The sequence below is a fragment of the Geospiza fortis genome, unplaced genomic scaffold, assembly GCF_000277835.1.
Source record: "Geospiza fortis unplaced genomic scaffold, GeoFor_1.0 scaffold346, whole genome shotgun sequence".
Taxonomy (NCBI): Eukaryota; Metazoa; Chordata; class Aves; order Passeriformes; family Thraupidae; genus Geospiza; species Geospiza fortis.
In genome coordinates, this window is record NW_005054361.1 from 687,362 (window position 1) to 709,306 (window position 21,945).

Here is a 21,945-nt window from a genome sequence, read left to right on the forward strand (position 1 = left end):
CCCCGGCTCTGCCCTGAGCACACCTCGCCGGCATTTGGTGCTCGTTTCCAGTGCAGGGTTTGGGGTTTTTTTGGGGGTGGTGATTATTCTTCTCCTGTTCCCTCAGGGGTGAGCCGGCAGAAGGGGTTCGGGGCCACTTGCAGAGTTGCTTGGTGATTTATGAAGGGCTTGTTGGGGCACAGAAGGCTCCAGACCCGGAGCCCCCCGGGTTCCTCCAAGTCTGATAGACGCAGCATAAGAGCAGAGGTTGTTCCGCTAGAATGGACTAAAAGAAAAAAAAAAGAAAAAGAAAGAAAGAAAGAAAAAGAAATTGGGATAAAAAGGTGCTGTAAAGGTTTATGTTATTTCACCGAAAAGGAATTATTGTTTTAACGGAATAAAAAGGTCAGAAGGTATACAAGAACATGATTTTGGTTTTTTTCTTTTCCACGTGCAAGTGAAAATCAGTTTGTTATTAAATGCACCAAAAAGCACTCCCAAATTATTGTTATAAAGATGGGATGAACATACTTTAACCACCCTACTGTTCTGATTGTATTAGTGTGATTGTGCCTAACCATCCTATAGGTATGTAGGAGTGTCTGTGTGTGCACAGCTAAGCTGATGAAATATTTCATATGCCATCAAACTTACAGCCTAAAATGATGCACAGGCAGTACAAACCTTTCATGTCCTGCTGAGTTAATATGTGGATAATGTCTGGAGAGTCCTGTTGAAAAGAGTCTGCCATAAAGCAGAAGATTTTGGGACTCTGGGCTTGCACAGTGCTGTTCTTCTTGTTTCATTGGAAAAACAACCCCAAAAAAATCTCAGTTCTCTTCTAATATCACTCTACACATTCACTAAGGCAGCAGATTACAGAAAACAGTGTATCTGTTTAAATACAGATGGGATTTGAGGAGGAAAATACCCAGTACAAATTCAGTTATACAGACATGCATCTTTCTAAGCAATGTGTATTTTTTACCTCTGGGACCATTTTGTAAAATGCCTTGGCATTTAACTCCTTAGCACATGTATTATCTCAGTTGCTGTGTGCTTTATGTAGTATCTGTTTGCTACTTGGATTTTAGCAAATGTTTTATTTACTGTTAACCCCAAAGAAATGCTGCGGAAAATATGGTACTTTGGTCATTAGGGCTCTGTCTTTAGGTTTAATGCACAGAAGATGATGAAATTATTATGTATCAGGTTTGGCTGGCAAAGCTAGATGTAAGGAACTGTCTGACTTGACAGTTTCAGCTGGCTATGTCTGTGATTCAGCAGTGCTGGAGTAAAGAAGTTTGGAGACCTTGGGGAGGGGTAAAAGAGAATTATACATGTGTGGTAACTGAAGCTAGATCAAATGTACCACATGTCCCAAGGAAGTAGTTGTGCTCCCACAAGAATATGAATCTGAAGGATGTTACAAGAGACGTGTACTAATATGATAAATGCTGTCTCTCAGCTTGCTATATCCATGTTCTGCTGTAGTTCTTAGTTATAAGTTACAATTTTAGGAAAAATATGAGCTGAAGGCTTTAACTCAATACCACTGAAAAATATATTTTTTCAATTTATTTGTCTGTGCTAAGCTGCAGAATAACAATATCTCTATTGCTTTTCAGCTATGAGAAACCTCCCCCTGGGCTAATTAAGGTTGGTAAAAAGCAGTCATTTTCTAGGATTATGAGGGATTTTCACAAAAAATTCTTAGGTGTTTAAGTGTCTGTGACACCTATATAAATTACAGAGAGAAGTGCTTCCCAGGAAAAACTCAGAGAATCATTACAAGCTGACCACTTTGTCTTGGTGATGCAGAGTGAAATGCCCAGGATCAGATAGAAGGGGACCAGGTCTTTCATCATCTCTTAGCATACTTCTTGCAGTATTCAATAGTGTGGATAGAGGGGAGCCATTTATGGAAAGCAGATTTTTGGTTTGAATAACATCTTTTTAGGATTCTTCTCTATTGCTTAGGCCAAAATAAGTCTTTCATCATGATCATTACTTTTGCCAAATTTATATACCTAAGCCATAAAGTAATATTTTTTAACCTAAAAAATAACTGCTCCATGTTGTAAAGGCTTCCTCATAATTGTTATGTCTTTCTAGCAGGAGGAGGATAACAAAGTCTCTGCTTTGTGTTAAGTTTTCATTTCTGTTATTTATTCAAATAAATGGATGGGAAGGATTGAAATTCCTGTACAGCAAAGTTCTGGCTGCAGAATTCAAGGGTGAGAAAGAAAGAAAGGGTCAAGTATTTTAAATCTTTTGTGTTTTACAAGGAAAAAATATAATGGGGGAAATATGTTTCCTGTAAAGTGAAGATCTGTACACTTGAAGTATTAATTCTAGCAAAGTTAAAAAAAGGAAGTTATTTTATTTTCCTTATCTTTCTGCTTTTTTTTCATAGGAGAATGAAACAAAACCAGAAGACTGCATACCTGATGTACCAGGCAATGAAAGTGCACGAGAATTCCTGGCACATGCTCCAACCAAAGGGCTTTGGATGCCTTTGGGAAAAGAAGTCAAAGTTATGCAGTGTAAGGCTGAAAATATTCCAGATGTCATTAGACCATCATATACCATCCATTTACACTGTGGGAGGGCAGAATGTCTGGTGGACAGATGATGAAGTCCAGGTAGATTCACATCATATTGATAGAAAAGCAAACAGTATCTTGAAGGCTGTAATAACCTGGTATTTTGTGGACATTTATCAACATAGTGGTTGTATTTTTCTGTTTCTTACAACATATTGAAAATATTTTGCAGAAATGTGGTTTTGGCTTTTTTATGCTTCTTCTGATCTGTCTCAGAGGTGCAATTCACTGCTGCTTTTTTTTAAAGGTTGGAGATGTAAACGTTATGGACACAGAACAGGAGATAAGGAATGCCCATTCTTTATTAAAGGGAATCAGAAGTTGGAACAATTTAGAGTAGTGAGTACCAATATTGTAGTATTACTGCTTGTATTTTTTAGTACTGATAATGCATAATCTTGCAACTGAAGATAAGCCTGTTAGATGATGCTTTATTAAGGACTTTTTCTCTATCTCTAGTATAATATAGATGCCAAAAAACTCCTAATAAAGAAAAAGCTACAGGTGTGGTTGGATGTTTGACTACTTTGCAGAAAATCTACTCTTCAAGAGGAAAATTAATAATTTTTATGTATAAATTGGAAATCTTCAAGAACCTGTTTCAACCATTATATTTTTTTTTCGTGATTAAAATGTCAACATAACAAAAAATGTTGAGTCAAGCTTGAGCTGCCCACATTACAGCTGCTTCAAGCCTTCTGCTCTCACTGTGAACAACCACATCATGAATGCTGTTGTCTAGGTCTGTTTTCCAGTCATTGTCTACAAGTCTGATCTCTTGCTGCATGAAGCTACATCTCAGTTCTGCAGATTCTTCCTGTGCGATCTCTTTAACTATTTCTGTTGCTCTGCATCATTGACCTATATTTCAAGCTGTCATCACTTCACATCTTATGTCCTCATTTCTGTCCTTGAAAAATGTAATGTTGACTTAGTCTGTCCAAGTTCTGGATTTGTACTGATAGTATGCAGCTGCAAAGAGTATTATTAGCCCTTTCCAATGACCAGACTGCCTCTAGTCTTCACTTTCCCTCAGGCTTCTTTGTTGCATCAAACTCTTGTTGTATGTCCAAGGCCCTTCATGGTGCATTCCCAACGTCTTTCATTTGCTCCTGAAATTTCAGTTCCCACCTTTGGTCAGCATTGGCCATCTCTCCTCTCTGTTGGACTTGTTTGCTTAATCTTCCAACAGAAAAGACCACTCCACCTTTTTTCTGCATTCTTGCATGGCATGAACCCACCTTAAATGTCTGCAAAGTTTATTTGCTGTCTTCCTTTGCAGCTATCTTTTGCTGCAATGCACATTTAATTTGATTTTAGAACCAGTAATTTTAGTGCATAGCATGATGGAATAACTCCAGCTTCATTATCCATATCCTATATTCCTTACTACTGTATTCCTGCTTGTTTATATCCAGATTTTTAAAATGTACTGTAAGGGTTCAGATCATTGTTTGGAATTTGAGTATTCTATCTAAGTCTAGCTATTCCCACAGATTATTTTGTTTATATCCAGATTTTAAAAATGTACTGTAAGGGTACAGATCATTGTTTTGAATTTGAGTATTCTAAGTCTAGCTATTCCCAGAGATTATGTGTGGGATTCTCATAGTTGGCTGTGATTGGAGAGGTATGGAGACGCATACCTAAGGAAGGTCCCCTTCTTTGGAGATGTAGCTAGAAAACCTTTCCCTAAAGCAAATACAGGAAAAGTTCAGGTGAGCAGTGCTAAGTCTGACAGTGAATTAAGAGCTTGCTAAGCATATTCCGTCCTTTGATAAAAGCCTCTCGCATTTGGTTGCTTTGGTTTATTTTTTTAGGAGATAAAACCATTGGTGATAACATTGCATTTCCTGTTTTCCATTTTAAAGGCACATGAAGATCCAATGTATGATATAATAAGGGAAAATAAGCGTCATGAAAAAGAAAAGAGGTGAGTGTGTCTGTAGTAAACAGCATTTTCAATTTAGTTTTTATTTTGGTAATGTGGCACTAATGTATAGGTGACCTTTTTATAGGAGCGTATTTTTAGTTCAGAATGTTCTTTTAATGGCGGTTTCTTTATGTTGATAGACGAGTGCATTTCTACTTTCTAAATAATCACTCTTTAGTACTTCCAATCACTTCAATTCTTCAGCTTTTGTATTCTCCCCAAAACAAAGTTTAAAGAGCAGTTGTATGCATTTATGCCATAATATTCAGGTACTTAGGTGTGGTTTTGGTTTAGGCCTGAAAAAACAGTTTGATTTTTTTTTTTTCTTTCACTGACTTCACTGAGGTGTTTTCTAAAATGTGGTTTGTCAGAATGTTTTCAGTAGAAATGAAGCAGGGGTTTAGAAAGCTAGTTCTAGGCACCTGATATTGCTACTTTTGTGGGGTCATTATTTAGTACATAAAGTGACAGTTTTTGCTGCTTTGCTTGAACTGCTTCAGTGAGATAACTGAAGAAACTATAGGTAGCCCATAGAGCAGCACTCTTGGAGAGGAATGCTTGAAGAGGATACATACAGAAGGCAACAATAAAATAAGCAAACACTTTGTCCCTAATCCTTGAGAGTTCAAAAGAAGAGTGCCTTTCAAAAATACTTCTGCATCCAGAGTAGAGCCTGCTCTGTCAGCTTCACTGACATTCTCTCTGTATCAGCAGGACAATGAATGTCATAATATCCTAATCCCAATATGCCTCTGTAGGGATAAGCATAGAACTTCTTACCACCAGGTGGGCTGGTGTTAGCTGTTGCCTTATTATTTTGCACACATAAATAAGCTAATAAGCTAGTCTGCCTTTCCTATCCAATGGGATGGAAAGTCCCTGAAAGCAGAACATCTGCTTGTCTCAAGGGAGTTGTTTTTATCAGTCCATGATATTATCTGTAATGACAGTGTAATTAAGCGAAAGCGGAAGCGTTCCCCTGCCCTTTGCATGCAGCTCAACCATTCCTCAAGCCAGGAAGGAAGGATGAAAGCTAAGGGGGAAAGACAAGCTAGAAAGGATTCTCATTCACATATTTTAAACTCAGGATACAGCAACTGAAGCAGCTCCTGGAGGACTCTACCTCAGAATCTGATAGCAGTGATGACAGTGATGACGATGATGAAGATGGCAGCAGCTCCACTTCCTCAGAACATAAACACAAGAAGAAAAAGAGAAAAAAGGAAAAGAAAAAGAAAGAAAAGAAGAAGAAGAAAAAGAGGAAGCATAAATCATCCAAATCTAATGACAAGTCAGAATCTGACTGATGGCAGTCACCTGCTGCATGCTCATTGACCTCTCTACTTGTGAACTGCGAGGAAAGATCCAAAGAATGAGGAGGAAAACACCAGAAAGGGCTTTATTAAACTTGAAACATACATGTGTATGCATACAGCATCCTACACTGGCATCCTCTTCTGCCCCTCTGCAGCCAGAAAGAAGAAAGCTGCATTGAACCATATCCTTGTGCTGTAAAACACATGCTGAGACTCATCCAGCTTGGTCAGATGGGGCCTTTGCATAGCTGCCTGTGACCAGCAGCAGAAAGCAGCGACCACCAAGGGATCACTGACAAACCTGTAGCATTAGCAGACTGTCTGTTGAAGTGTCTTTACTCCATGAAGTTATTTTATCATCTACAAAGCCTCATTGTACCAGGACTGCAGTTTGCACCATGCAGAGCACTGAGGGTTCCCTCCCAGTGCTTGTAATGAGCAGGTTGTACTGTATTTTCTTCTGCGCATACGTGCTGAACTTCTGTGTACTTATCCTAATATTGGCAGCTAGGGAAATAAAGATTTCTGCTGCAGGGGAAAAAAGGTAATCAAGGGGATTTATTTTAAGACAAAATTGCAGCATCAGCAAGACTTGATTTTTTTTTTTGGTGTGTGTGTAACAAAATCTCAACATCACCATCATTAATACACAATTCTGAAACACCCGAAGTGAAACATCTCCAGTGTCTAAACCGCAGAATTGGGAGCCAAAACTGTAAGGAGGTAGTAGGTTTAGTTATTTTAAAAGGGGGGTTCCACATAAGAAATTTAAAAGATTAATTTCTGCATATTCTGCAGTATCAGTTGTTTTGATACAAGTTAAGGGAGGTTTCCTTTTTAAAAGGCTTGGGGGTAATAAATTCCCACTTTTTATGTTTACTAGATTTGATGGGGTAACATTTTTTTGAATCATCCCACAAGAATATAAATGTGTAAGGCTCTCAAAATGGCTTTCAACTATATGCATGAAACCACAATAATAGTAAAGAATTTGTAAGCAGGAAGCAGAGAACATTTTATGTACTTAGGAGACCTCACATATTGACCACGCTTTTAAATAATCTTGCAGACTCCACCAGGAAGATGGAGATCGCTATAAACAGCAGTTTACAGTAACCAACTCTCTTTGAAGCCTCAAGGTACATTAGTACAGAGCTGTGAATTGAGGAACTAGATGGTGGATATTGGTACTGTGCAAAAGGAAAGAGAAACCTGGATTTGCTTTGAAAGAGCTGCTATAGAATTTAGTCTCTGTGGGTATGCTCAGATTGAAAAAAAACCCCACATGATACAGCTCTAATACAGTAGAGTGAACATTAACAGTGAAATCAAGGAGTCGTAGAGTACAATGCAGCTAAGATATTGTTTTATTTTCTTCAAAACTTTGGAAGAGAGGACAAGCGAAAGTGTAAATTAAAATGTTTTTTCTCCCTCCTACATATCTTAGAGTGGTTTAGAAAAAATAACCCCCCCATTCCTTGCCAGTCATTCACAATATGCTCTGAGGAAAAACAAGATAAGCAAGGCCTACTTAAAAGAAGTTTCTGTATCATATTCCCAGACCTTGAAGGTAGAGCTGTATTTTGTCTTGTATTTAGCAAGTCTCCCTGTGATGGGATTTACTGGTGACTCATGGTAGTCTCTGTAGTTCTCTGTATCAGCACCATTATCAAATCCTAAGGGCCTTGTTCTTTCACCAGAAAAAGATTTAACAGCTGAAATAGCATAGGAGTATCTATAATGGACTGATTCTCTTGGCCAGGTTGGACTGGGCTCTGGGCAACCTGGTCTAATGGGAGGTGGCCCTGTGTGTGGCAGGGGGTTGAAACTAGATGATCTTTACAGCCCCTTCCAACCCAAACAATTCTAGGATTCTTGTATTGCCACACTTGGGGCTGAGATTAATGCATTTATAGATTATTGAACAGATGCTGGAAGCCTGATACTGACCTGATGCATTCCAAGAAAACTCTTACTCAGGCTTGTCTAGAGCAGGGCTAACTTAGGATCTCTTCAGTTACTTCAGCTTTTGTCATTTAAGATTGTTCTGATGCTCAGTTTAATAAACAAATTCAGTTTTTCCTTTACAATCCTCTTCCTTGTTAATGGAACTCTCTCTTTGTATCAGTCAGTGTTTATTATTTTAACAAGTAAGAAAAATACATTAGGAGACCATTTGTAACTTGTATCAAGTCTAATTTAAATGTTTGAGATGCCAAATGACTTTTCTATGCCTGACTAAAGGCATAGTATCTTTACAGAGCAGTGCAAACTCTGCTGTTATTTCTGTTACTTCACTGAAATGCTCTCTCACCCTCTACTGCTCAGAGTACCTATGGTGCAGGTACTTAGAATCATGGGTTAGATTTTAGTGTTTAGTGGCCTTGGATATATTTTCTTTTATATCCATGCACTGCTCATAAACTTTGCCATTTTCCTTAGCAATGAATTAATCGTCATTATTTATTACTCTGTAGCAATTGGCTTTCCCACTGCTTTGTACTAGTTTAATTTCACACATCTTTAATCTTGCACTGGAGGGTATATGAGTAACTGATTCCTGTTTGTTCTCCCTATATCATTTCTAGTTTTATAAGCCCCTGTCATATCCCATGTAGATCTTTGCTGCAACTCATAAAAATAGCATTTCAAAATTTAACAGTTCCAATAGACTTAAGGTTGATAGGAGCTCTTTTAACAGCCAGGGCTGGAGTGCTGAGAAGCATGATTCACGTCATCATTTGGCATTTTAAACGGTGCCAAAGCCGTCATTTAAGATAAGTCTTTTAAAAATATGTAGACTAGAGATAAATACCAACACCCCTTTAGATTAGTGAAAAGCAGTTCTATGTTGAAAGTAAACCCAGAAAGCAGGATAGAAAGTTACAGTCTTGCAAAACTGACTAGCCTTATTTTTAAATCATAACCATTTAAAGTTTTTTTTCTTGCCTTTTTATAGATATTTATTTCCATTTAAATGTTCTGTTGAAGTCCAAATGCTAGTAATAACATAATTATGTAGTCCCATGAAACTAAAGAAGTGTTAAATGCAGCTAAAACAACCCTCAAAGGCAATACAGCTTCCCAGGTCCTTTATCTCAACACTCTGCATCATTTTTGTAAGAAAGGTATTTCAGGTAAAATACTGATATTTTCCTTATTTCTTTGGCCATTCAATTAGGTGGGGTTTATAGTCTTTTTGAGTGAGACAGCCAGTGGCAGCAAGTCAGGGGAATAAATTTGTTTTTTCTTGGTACGCCTTCAGTTAGCATGCTATGAGTGTTAGAGGCTTTTGGGGTTTGGGTTTTGGTTTTTTTTTTTTTGCCATTAGCTCTGTTCTGCCTTTGTTTGATTTTAATAGAAAGACCTGTGGTTAATATTTTCCAGTATAAGGCAGAACACCAGACATTGTAAAAGGGGAAAAAATTTTATGCCATCCAGGTGCGACCAAACTGAAAATTAAAATATAGAATTAATACCTGGCAAGCCAACAGAACCCAGAGCTCCACATCAGTAATTATACCACACCCACCTTGCAACAGAGGTTTCAGTTAGCTACAAATAATGATTTAGAAATCCTGAGCCACAGACAGTAAGTCTGTCCAAACAATGCTCTCAGTATGGCAATCCCAGAGGCCTCTAAGGTTTGTGGCTGGTGTGCCAAGCAGCAAATAGATTCTTCAGCTGCCTTTCAGGAGATGCTGCAGGAAGCATGTGAAACTTCCAAGGCAATGCAGTACTGCGACAGTTACAAAGTCACAGCACTGCCAGCTCTGCAGTGAGTCACTGGGCAGTCTGTCTGGCTGCAGTGGGAACAAAAGCTGACACGTATGTGCATCTGCAAAACTAAATAGCACTGTGCCTTGGTTACTGGCTGAATAAACAAGAGCCTAGGCTTGAGCTCCCAGCCTTTTAAATGCAGTTTGTACTTCACTGCCTTTGTGAAGCATGGCCTTTTGACTCACTGGAACGTTAGTTTCAGCTGTGAGCCGGTTAAGATGCAATCCACAAATTGCCCATACTGCTGAATGGAAAAAAAGCCAAGTAGAAGATTTAGTTTTAAAGTCACAGGACTAGTACTGTTAGAGTAAACTACACTGCACATAACCTTATCAAATAATTATTTCTTGAACACATTCATGCATACTGCTTTAAGTATTGGGCATAGCACAGGTATAGTACAAGTTATAACCAGTTTAAAATAGCATTTGTTTTCAGAGAAAGAGCTGTGTAAACTCTCCTACTGCTACTCTCTCAAGTCCTCTCAGGAACATCACCAGGTCCTAAATTACTTCTTGCATCTGAGTGGAAATCACACTGAGTAGTGCAAGACCTGTAAAAGGATGACCAACATGATCATTTGGAGTACCTGTCAAGTATTACCCATTCCCAAAAGTAAGAATGCCATCTGATTCTGAGGTCATTAATATTCCTTTATAGGATAAGCATCAAAAGATACAGCTAAGGCTGTCAGCAGAAATGGGTGTTAAAAAGCTCCATGCTTGAATTCCTCATTTTATTCTTTAATGTTCTGGTACAGAGATTTCGTGCAGCACAGAAGCCAAATAAGAACTTTTAATGCATTTATTTTCTTTCATTGCTTGAAGTAAAAAGGAATTGAAAACTTGTCATCACAATGACTTCTTTCCTCTAACAGCTTGTGGTAAAGGCTGCAGTTATAGCAGAGCTTTAACAATTAACCAGGTGGTATTAAAAATAATAGAGAGATAGGATCAGTTGGGTAGGGACATATCAGTACTCCTCACTAAGAGGGAAAACAGCCTAACTTCAGTTACAGGTCAAACTAGTAATAGGCACAAACCCCAAACAGTCACAGGAAATGCTACTTTTATCCATGTAGCTTACTTTAGGGCCCAGACAGAATAAGCAGATGGGAGAGGAGACAAAAGACAAGTTCTGTCTGTCCATTTACCCCACCCTTTTTTAACGCAAACGAGATGTTTGTTTTGTTTTTTTTGTTGTTGTTTCCCCATTTTCTTCAGTGATGCTATCATTTTATTTGCAAATCATTCAAGATTGGCAATATCATATTTATTCTTCTCACACAGTAATAATAGCCTTCCTAGACATGGAAAAAAAGAAATACATATTTTTGAGCTATCCACCTCATCTAGATCAGTCTGTTACCCTTATTCCTAAGACAGCTCAGCACAGACCTAATTTTATCGTCTTAGTTCTGTAAAGAGACTTCCAGGGACAGTATCACCTGTAAGTCATAGAAGTCATCAGTAGGAGTCAGAAAACAGGGCACACCACTAAAATCTTCTGTTTTACCTTTCAGATCCATATCTCCAGCTCAGGGTCTCCATAAAGGACTCAAAAATCTCAAGAGAAAAAGGGGAGAAGAGGGAAGCATCACATCAACTCGATGCTTTAGTTTTAGTCCTCAATCATGAGAGTAAGGTCTGAGGAACTGCCTTGAAAGTTTAAAACAGCACTTGACTTCATACAGCTGTGACTATATTCCTTTACATTTTGACAAAAGCAAATCCAGCTGATAGAAAAGGATCTTGTACTTATGTCCAATCATATGACTATGAGATAACAGGGATAGGCTTCACAGACCTGCAGAGTTTAAGGACAGGGCAGCAATAACTGTCATGCTGTAATAGCAGTTGTGCACATACATGGCCATCTCAAGTTTTTTTGCTACTGTGTAAAGATGGAACACAAGAAGTCTCAAAGTGCAATTCTATGAAATTTATTATTTAAATAGTGGATGTGCCAGTTATAAAAAGGTGTCTTTGGTGTTAAATACTTCATTCCATTTTAATTGTGTACTCAGTCTTCACAGTGTCACTTCTTGCCCCTTTAGAGTGAACAGCAACTTACAAAATATGCAAGAGAATAATAATCAAATCTTGGATTTATACAAAAAAACCCCAACTTTGGTATTCCCCCCCACTTCTGCCCCAATATTTGCAATTATCTTTTCTTAGAGAGGGACTTTCTTGTTCCATGCCCTAAAAGTGAAAAAAAAAAAAAAGAAAAAAGTTAAGGTATGCATATATTCCACCTCAAAATTATGTCAATTTGCTTCTAAAAAGACTAGATATTAGTGATTGTCTTCTCCTATTGCAGGCACTGATGGATGATATTAGAATTATGTACTCAACTTCCCAGCTAGTATAAAATGTGCATGAGTGGTTTTGGACTTCAGAATATCCCAGCATAACAGATAAGAGTTCCATGTGAAGCTCATATCACATTCTCAGTGTGCTCATATAACTGCATTGTTGAATGTACCCAAGAAACATCAGCTATTTCTGGGGAAAACACAAGGAGTATTTTGGGATTATGCAAGTTTCCTGGATGCTTTTAAATAAAAGCTGGTCAGCAATTAAAGGTTTAAGACCAGTACTCAAACAATCTGTCTTCAGGGCTGATGCAGATTTTGACTAGTAAGAAAGATACTTCAGCCTAAGTTTATTTCCAACCTTCCTTACATTTCCAAGATGAAAGTCTAAGCCTTTGTCTATTATATGAGAGAGAGAGACACTGTATTTTACACATGTATTTCCTGATGGAGTATTTGGGTTCATTTTTCTACACTAACTTACTCTTTTCCAGAAAGAAAACTGATCTTACAGATAGTTTCTTGTATCTACTGACCCTTTTCAATTTATAACCTTTTCAGACTCACACAAATGCACAAAAGCATATTTGTTGCTGACTCAAGTTCATTTTGATTTTTCCCTCCACTGTTTTTCCCTGTCTTCCTCCAAAATAGCCAGAAGTTCCTAATCCATAAAGTTGGAGATCTTAAGAATTATCTATACGCATTTGTGTTGTATCAAATTGCAAATCATTTGGGCTGAGGCAGATGATCAACTTAAATAGAAGCATGTACTGCAAAGTGACACAGGACTTTAAACTTTAAAGAGATAGTACAGCAGCCTGAAGAGCAACGTGACTAAAACAGCAGGTTTTGGTGTGGGTTTCCTGCCCCATCCTTACATTAAACAAAGAAGGAACCTAACCTGGTCAAAGCTACACTGCATTCATAGCAAGGTGAGTAAGTGCTCAAAATTTAGCTTCCCCCCCACCTTTTCTGCATATTTCACAAGCTATCCAACATCTCTGCAGTTCAAACCAAGAAAGATTAGTCCCCAAGATAGAAAAAAAATACTTGTAACAGTCATTTTTGTAGCTTGTCACTGTATACCAACCTTTGTGTACGCTGTGTTTAGGCAGCTCCCACATTTCTACTTCTTCCACCTCATGTCTCGTGTCTCTGCGTTTTGAAGGTGGCTTGCCCATTCTTTTCTTCTTTGCTTTAACCAAAGGTGGGCACACTAAATAACAAGATACAAGTGGTGTTATTTTTCCCATGCATAGTCTCAAGGCAAATTTAACCATGACTTTCACCAGCTGGTCTGTGGTGTTCCTCCCTCTCTTTTTATGTACCCATTTTAAGTAGCAGATAAAATTGACACTACACATGTCAAGCAAGTCTTACGCATCTTCAGCATTCAATCACTGTCTAACCATAATTCTGGATGCATTGTATTTTGAGTCATAATTTGGATAGGTGTTAATGTGGTAAAAAAGGAACATAGTACATTGGATAATTCTGCCTTCGTTCACTTTCCAAGTGTTCAAGACTAGTTGGTGCTGTCCAAGTGACCCAATTCACCGACTGTCTTTAAAAAACTTCAGACCTGTGAAGTTATGCACTACAAGTACACTGCTCAAGCAGTCAAATTTAGTGCATGATATTGCTACTAAAGCCATATATCTTGTTTAGACAAACCTCTTTACTCATAGGGCACTTTAATTTGAAAAAGCAAATACTAATATAGGCAATCTTTTTAAAGATAATGTAATTTTGATAGCACTTCTGCAGCATCCACTGGCCCAAACTGTGTTCAAAAAACACCAGTTCCTGCTTCCTAACACTGAATGTGATGACTTCTTCCAACTGCCTGGGCTAGAAAAAGAGGAAGAGTAAGCAAGAAACAGACCAAACATCCCCAGTTTGCTGCATCATCTCTGAATTCAAAGATGCAGGAGAGACATGCTGAAAGTTAAGGTAATTTACGGTTATTTTAGAACTATTACCATATTATTATACATTATTGTAGTGGAGCCAAAAACAATGCTGCTAAAGTAAAATGTTTTCAACTCTTATAGAGCATGCTAGCATTAAAAAACAAAACCCTGAACTCTGCATATAGAAAGCCTCCAATGCAAGAGGCAAATAATCCCAAACCCCAATATGCTCAAGCAGGAAAGCAATGCAAAGAAAGAACTAAGGAAAACACTATTTACTTGGTTGTTGATATAGGAAAGCTGATGTATATTATCAGTGAACTGAGAGAAGCAAATCAGTCTGTTCTGAAGATAGCCTCACACCCCATTATTTGATAGGCTGATCCTGAGATACTTGAAACACGTGACCCAGGAGAGTGGCAATACCCACACTACAGCAAATTCTGTAACTGTTCCAACAGCACCTACACTCAAACACCTTTGAAAAGCATCAAAACCAGATCTGAACTCCAAGTAAGACACTAACTATAAAGAAGAAAAAACAAAACATTCTGCTTCATGAGCTAAGAAACTATCTAAGCTATTACTTTGTTAAAATAACTGATTTCTTCATCTTTTCCTTAATTAGGTCAAGGATTCAAATTAACAAATCGCAATGATTTGCCCTCCATCATTCTTTAGCAGTGTCACAACTGATGATCCATACTAGTTTTTCTGAGTATTGGCATATGAAGCTACCACATAGAACTCCCTACATGTTTTACTGATCAAAATTAGGAGCTACCACTGCATATGCTATCAAGAGTAACATTATCTGTATAAAGAATTAATATTACAGTGTATGGCAGTAACAACTTTACACAAATAAAGGCTTTGCTTTGGCCACATCAAAGCATTTAATTACCTTTAAAAAATCCGCAGAAGTATCTCTGATGCACTCTTATTATCCTGTTTCAGTTTGAGAAGGCTATAAATATTTCCAAGATACACTGACTGACAGGCATTTTATCAATAGCAAAGCAACAAGGATTTGTTTTATTGTTTTCAAATCTTATGCAACTATCACATGCTTGTTATTTTGTATCATATCCTTCTGGATGTTCCTTAGGAACAAAAACACAGAGAAAGCTGTACCTTGTTCTTTGCTCCTTGCTGGAGGTGAGAAACTACCACGTATTTGGCTGGTAAATCTGGGTTTAGCACCACTTCTAATCCAGTACTCTTCAGGTGGTATCCCCATGTTCTCTCTTAACAGCCTTCCTAATTAAAATTTTAAAAAATTAAGGTCAGTATTTAGTCTTGGTAATGCTGGTGTACTGTTTGATCCACAAGCCAGAACGCAAAACCAGTTACTGGATCTGATTGTAGGAATCTGTTGAAATAGAAACAGTTTTCTGGAGATTACACTTAACAAAAATTACAAGACACATTAAGTGTACAGATTTTGAACAAAGAAAATAAAGTTTAAGAACACTAAGCCTGCTATTAGCAGTAAATCACCCTGTTTTGGTTGTTTTTTACAATGCAAGACACTACTAAACAGCAGCCACCTGCTGAAGTGACCATATAACTAGTTGCAAACTGATAATTCTTCTTATTCTCAGTTTACATTAATCCAATTTCTAAAAGGATCTACCTTGGAATAAATAACATGTCCTTTCCCAGGTCAAATTTGATACTGTTTCACACCAATTTTCTGAAAGTACAAAACTGTTTTTGCTAAGAGAGCAGCAGCTACAATTAAAAAAAAAATGTTTGACTCCTCAACTGCAGGAAAGTTACACAGGGTATGTTCACCAGATTATAATGAACCTAATTCTGTTTAATGCACCCAGCATTAGCCTGTGATAGGAGAGTCAGACTGTATAAATTTAAATGCAGAGCTTCTAAGATATTAAGCAACAGTAAATACATAATCCAAATTAGCTTAAGCTTTACAAATTAATAAATTGCCATGAATGTCAGTTAAGTATATCAAATCTAACACAAAGGAGAGCTTCTGCATTATTCTCTGCTGGCTGTAAAAATGCAGAGTCCTTATGCAATAGCTAAGAAGTTGCAGCAAACTTCCCTCTGCTTCAGAAAAAGTGTTCTGCAGGACTTCTGGCTCTTGGCCAAATTTGAAGCTACAACATGCTCTAATCTTCCCACTAGTTTAAGCTACAATATGAAACTGCAATTAGGTGTTCTTTGTGTATGCTACTAATCAGCACTTGGCCCTTAGCAATTAGCTCACCTCTCAAGAATTTCCGTAGCATTCGCTGGTGTTCAAGTCCTTCTCTTCTTGTCATAGGCCTCTTTCTTCCATAATACCCATAGTCACTGTATACAACTTCATCTTGTTCTCTCTTCTTTGGCTTGTAAACTACACCAATGTTTTCAACAAGCCCACTCCTAGTTTTTATTTTCTCTTGAGCAGGCCAGCTAATTAGTTGTGCTGGTACAGCATTTGTAGGTGGTTTCCAAAGCACTCTCTGGCCAACTTGGTAGAAATTTCCTTTACTTGGCCTCAAGATGCCATATGGAGGGGCTTCTTGAAAGAAATACTCAATTTCATCTATGACATCATCCTCGTCCTCCTCATATTCCTCCTCTTCATCTTCCTCTTCTCCCTTCACAGAATATTCTTCAGAGTCCTCAACTTCTGACAAACTCTTAGTTGCTTTTTTGTTGGGAGAATCGACTTCTTTCCTACTAGAGGACCTAGAAAGGGCTCCCAGCTTTCTACCTTTACTGGAAGTCTCTTTGACCTTTGTGTTTGAAGAGTTGACATCTTGGTCATTCAGGCTGTTCACCTGCTCCTTTCCTACCACTTCCTCTGCATTAGGGGATCCACCACTTTTAATTTGCTCTAAGCCCTCTGTGCTTTTCTGAAGAGTGTACATGCTTTTCTGAAGCACATAGTCAGGCACAAAATAAGACACTGGGGCATTATCAGTTGATGAGCCTTCCTCTCCAGAGGACATGTCATCAGAAGACAGACTGATTACACTTTGACGCTTCCTTTGTGGCAAACAAGCATTGTAGTTTGTGTCCATACTGTCCAAACAAGCCAGCCAGCTGCTAGAGGGAGCAAACTTCTCAATTGATTTGTCACACCAAATACTTTTTTCTGTCTGATTTTCATTGGTTGCACTGTGGCTTACATTCAGCTTTTTCTGCTGAAAGTCACTCATTACCTCCATACTAGATGGAAGTAGTCCTGCTTGTTGAATAAAGCCAGGCTCTTCTTGTGAAGCTTTTGATCCTGCAGACCGTTTAGTGCTAGATTTCTTAGCTATTACCACTGGTTGATCTACACCAACAGATCTTGCCAACTCTGTGATTTGCACTGCCATGGTTTCACCTGGGGGGGATTTTGACATCTTTTCTGCATCCAGCTTCAGTTCATTATTTTGCACATCTTTCTCTTGCAGAGCTTCAGCACTCTGTTTGGAGGTGACAACAGCTTTTCTGTCATCTAAGGAAGCTCCTGGCAGCATATTCTCCCCTTCATGAGGGCCATATATCATGCCTTCACATGAGCTAACAGAAAACAAGTCATGTGGCACTATGTTCTCTGGAACTGGTTTACCACTTGCCACGTCATACAATGGGATTGTTTCTTTAAAGGACTTCCACAGCTGAATAGCTGGAGAGCCATTTCCATATTCTATCCTCACTTCTTCCTTCTCAAAGGCATAGCTTCCAGTAGGAAGATTTCTATACTGAGTAGAGCTGGCAGGGTTCTTATTATGAAACTCTCTGTCTACCACAATAGAAGAGCCAAACGAATTTTGTTTCTCTGAAGTACTTTCAGTCTCTGTACCTATACCAGGAGAAACACAGGCTGTATTTCCTGCATCACAACCTTTCGTTTCTGTACGGATATCTTGATGCCTTTTTTGCTTGCTTTCAGGCTGTCTAGGATCAGTCTGTGTTTCTTTTGTCTCCATTTTCTTCCCAGGGCTATTATAATGTCTAAATCTTGTTGCATGATAAAACATAGGGGAAGGTGGGGCAGCATTAAAATAAGGCCTTCTGTTAATTCTTGTATGCACTGGATGCTGTGGGACGAAAAATCTAGGGTACTCATGGAGCGCAACAGAATAAAATGGAAAATACGGATTTCCACTTCGGAAGCCTAGACATTGGTGACAAAAAGAAAAGACAAATATCTTTCTGAAATTAGTCATCCTGAATCATGTTTACTTGCATAGACAGGGACAGCTACAAGATCAGACACATCTGTAAATAAAACATGCCGCATTTCAATGCTTAGTAGCAAATCTGGTGCAAAAACAGAGTTCTTCATTAGGGAATAGTTTATTTCAACATCTATACTTTAACCAGGACTTGTTTTCATCCCTTGGAACATTCACCGAGTTGTTTTCTGTGCTTTTTTTGGCTATTTCACAGACTATTATAGAGCATGGATTTTGAAAAAGACAGCTCCAGATAGAAGTTCACATAGGTATAGCACTTACAAGGTGCATTTAACAATAATTTTTTTATTTTCTTAGGTTTACATTTATCCATACCTATCATGCATGCACATGTGGAATTCATATATACCCACGCATATTAATTGCTAAGTATATTCTGGAGCTCTGTGTCTGCAGGATGACCATTACTTAATATTTTGCTTAGCTTCCATTCTCCAGAAGCAGATGCTTTCCACCGCACAAGCTACATATTTAAGGCAGAATTAATGTAGTGCTACAGTTGTCAAAAATCTGATTTATTAGGTATTAGCTAAACTCCCAAGAGGCTCATTAACACAGATACTGCAAGAGTGGAGGAAAGAAGAATGTAACTAAGTAAGCAAAGATCCCACAGAGAGCTGCTGTTTACCTTACCTGGAGCAGGTACACAGTATGGACTGTATGAATAGCTGAGGTACCATGGATTTGGATAAGGCTGTTGAGCTGATGGCTGTGCATAAATAAAGGGTCCTGGGTGGTTTGTGGAATATCCACTTTCTGAAGTTGAGGCACTATTCATTTTTCTTTAAACACTGAAAGAGAGAAGTAATCGTTATCAACCACTGTAAAAACTGCATGACTTAATTATTTTTATGCTCTGTCAGAATTTAGCAGACATTCCTCTCCCTGCCCAGAGAAAACATATCTTTCTAAAAGAAAGCTGTTGTCTTCCAAACAGAAGGTAACAAACTGACATGCTATCAAGGTCAAATATTTCAGTTGGGCTTTGCTAAGCAAACTTTTGTACACAGCTCTCGATATTAGTCCTTCAAGGCAACGTTGTAACATACTCTAAAGCTACAGAGCTGCAGTAGTCTTAGATGCATACATCTCTATAAGCAGTATCCCAGCCAATTAAATAAAAAATCCTTCAGTGAATTAGCATTGAGCAAGAGGCCACACACACACAAAGAAAAAAAAAAGCTTCACACAATCAGACATTTAATGCTTCATGCAGAAAACACTTCTTAATTTCTTAATGCTAATGCATGTGTTGTTACACATTACAATAAGAACTCCATTAATTCAGGATTTGTACTTTATACTATACTTAAGAACGACAGCTAACTAATGTAGTAAACCAAGTATTTCAGTGACACCCTGCTTCCTACGCTTAAACCAAATGATAGGTAGCAAAAACAACCCCACCAAAATCCTTATGTGTAAGTTTGCATTCAGAGCCATATAAAATTCACAAGACAGAACTTCCTCCCACACTTGGATGTCTCCTCAGTTAACTAATACTTGCAAGCAATACAACACTATCACACAGAGCTTATAAGCAAGACTGTAAGAAATCAGAGAACTCTTAACTCGTTAGAAGATTCAAGCACTTCAAAGTTACAAAAGAACCAAAATTATTTTGAGACCTGTTGCAAACTAGCAACACGGTTCAGCCTAGAGTTTCAGGATGCCTTAGGAATGCTGGAGCCCTCTTCAGCTTCCATCTAGGGTGGCCTGTGCCAGCTCTTGAAAGCACCAAAAAACCTACAGACTCCCTCAAGCCAAAGAATTACTTTGACCTTTGAGAAGGAGAGTGGTACAGAGAAGGGAAAAAATCCCACCAAAACAAAACAAACCACCAAACAAAACCCCCTACAAGAACTAAGCTATTCCTCCCCCCCTCAGAGCCCCAAAACCTAAAATCCAATGCTGCTGCTGCTGCTGCTGCTGCCGCCGCCGCTTACATCCCAGAAGAAAACTAACCAGGTCCTCTTTATGGCAGGCAGCTGCTACTTGTCCACTCCTCCTCCCACCTGAGGCTCATTTAACTGTGATGCAGGGAACGTTTTTCCATCATTGTGTGGGAGGAAAATCAAAACACAAGGATAGGAATAGTTGTAGAATCCTTCAGCTGTTGTTCAGAAAGCTGGCAGCTGCATCTTGCAGATGTTTAGGCTGCATCTCTAAGTAAATCTGATATTTTACTTTTATAATGTTGAAAATTACTTTTTTTTTTTTTACCAAAAAAGAGGAAACATTACCAATCTTTTGATTCAAATTACAGTTAAAAACACTTCTTTCAGAGAGAAAAAAAAAGCAAACCGGGAGACACAAGGCCAAGTTTACATTTATTTTCAGGGTTTACCAGTTGTTCAGTACTGAGTAAAGGGAGAAATGCTCTTCCATCCCAACATGGCTAAGGGGGCTGACAAATGTAATGTTATTTCCATATGAACAGAAGAAGCACTTCTTCCCATACAGTGTACTCCACCACGTGTCATGGGAATTTATGAAATGTGAAGCTGCAATTTGACTCTACCCTGCCTTTTTACAGGAGGTGAGACTCTGAGTTGCTGCTCTGGAATTGCACATCTCCAAATGAGAGACTACTCATTTGTATAGGTGCAGGTGGAAGGAGAGGAAAGCACAGTGCATGTGCTATGCAGGCTGCTGAGTGGTTAGGGGAAAACAAGGGGGCATGGATGCTTAGAGATTCTTTGTCTTCCTGTGTGGGGAAGTTCTCAAAATTGTTGTGCTTTTGGTTTCTATAACATTTAGATTAACCAACTCCTTTGTACCAAAACACAAACTATAAAATGTTTGAGAAGGGTTACTGATCCATTCCTTGCAGACCTTCCCAGCCAAAGCTTGTCCTTTCCCCTGACAGCAGCTCTTGCCCTTTGTATGACTTGTAGTGACAGGACAGTGAGCAGTGGGTACAAAGCGAGATGGGGAATTTAGGCTAGATATTAGTAAGAAATTCTCGATTGTGAGGGTGGTGAGGCACTGGAGCAGGCTGCCCAAGGACATTGTTGAATGCCCTATACCTGGAAGTGTTCAAGGTCAGGTCAGATGGGGCTTTGAGCAACCTAGCCTAATGGGAAGTGTCCATGCCTGTGGCAGTGGGGTGGAACTTGATGGTCTTTAAGGTCCCTTCTAACCCTTAACATTCTATGTCTCTATGACTTGTCTGGTATGTTTTAAATCCTCAGCTCTGCTCTGCATCCATCATACTTTCAGCTCTTTGAAGTGCACTTCCCAGCCTCTCTATTGGTGGATGGAACCAAAGAGAAATAATGAAAATAAGGAACACTGGATGGCTTTTAAAAAGGTGTATGTTCTCAGGATTTTCCTTTCTCTCCCACCTCCCTTCAGCTGCCTGTGTCCCTGTCAATTCGTTCCATCTCAGACTAAGCTCCAGAACCTACAAATTCCCCCACAGGTGAACTTTGCTTTTAGGGCAGCAAACCCACACTTGGCCAAAGGACATTCCAGGATTCCAGGATGGCTGAAGGACCAAAGGGAGGTCCCAGGGGGAGAGGACCCAGCTGGGTGTTAGCCCTGAAGCCCACGGGCCTCCAGGTTGCAGCAAGTCTGGAGCACAAGTCCTGTGAGGAGCCGGTGTTGTTAGAGAAGGAGAAAAGGAGGCTCAGGGCGGACTTTATGGCTCTCTACAGGTACCAGCGACAGGATGAGAAGAAACGGCACCAAGTTTCGCCAGGGGAGGTTTAGGTTGGACATCAGGGGGAATTTCTTCCCAGACGGAGTGATTAGACATTGGAATGGGCCGCCCGGGGAGGTGGTGGAGTCACCGTCCCGTCCCGGGAGGTGTGTAAGGGAAGACTGGATGTGTCGCTCAGTGCCAGGCTGGGTTGGCAGTGCGGTGTGCGGTCGCAGCCGGTGATCCCGGA

At 39.0% G+C, this 21,945-nt stretch overlaps 2 protein-coding genes across 2 annotated transcripts; one reads left to right on the forward strand and one right to left on the reverse strand.

Annotated features, from left to right (window-relative positions):
* Positions 1–1,542: 1,542 nt before the first annotated feature.
* Positions 1,543–7,929, forward strand: RP9 (RP9 pre-mRNA splicing factor; the record flags this gene model as incomplete). Its single annotated transcript, XM_031059408.1, has 5 exons — positions 1,543–1,638; positions 2,396–2,525; positions 2,833–2,924; positions 4,457–4,518; positions 5,606–7,929. Coding segments are annotated over 5 exons (600 nt in total), but the record flags the coding sequence as incomplete, so codon positions are not given.
* A 3,611-nt stretch (positions 7,930–11,540) lies between these two features.
* LOC102041346 lies at positions 11,541–19,993 on the reverse strand. The gene is made up of 6 exons (XM_005423914.2): positions 19,951–19,993; positions 18,686–18,843; positions 16,084–17,970; positions 14,982–15,107; positions 13,025–13,150; positions 11,541–11,818 (listed from the first exon to the last, which is right to left on the reverse strand). Exons 2-6 carry the CDS (start codon positions 18,828–18,830, stop codon positions 11,781–11,783), a joined length of 2,322 nt encoding a protein of 773 aa, XP_005423971.1. The 5' UTR covers positions 18,831–18,843; positions 19,951–19,993; the 3' UTR covers positions 11,541–11,780.
* Positions 19,994–21,945: the final 1,952 nt, after the last annotated feature.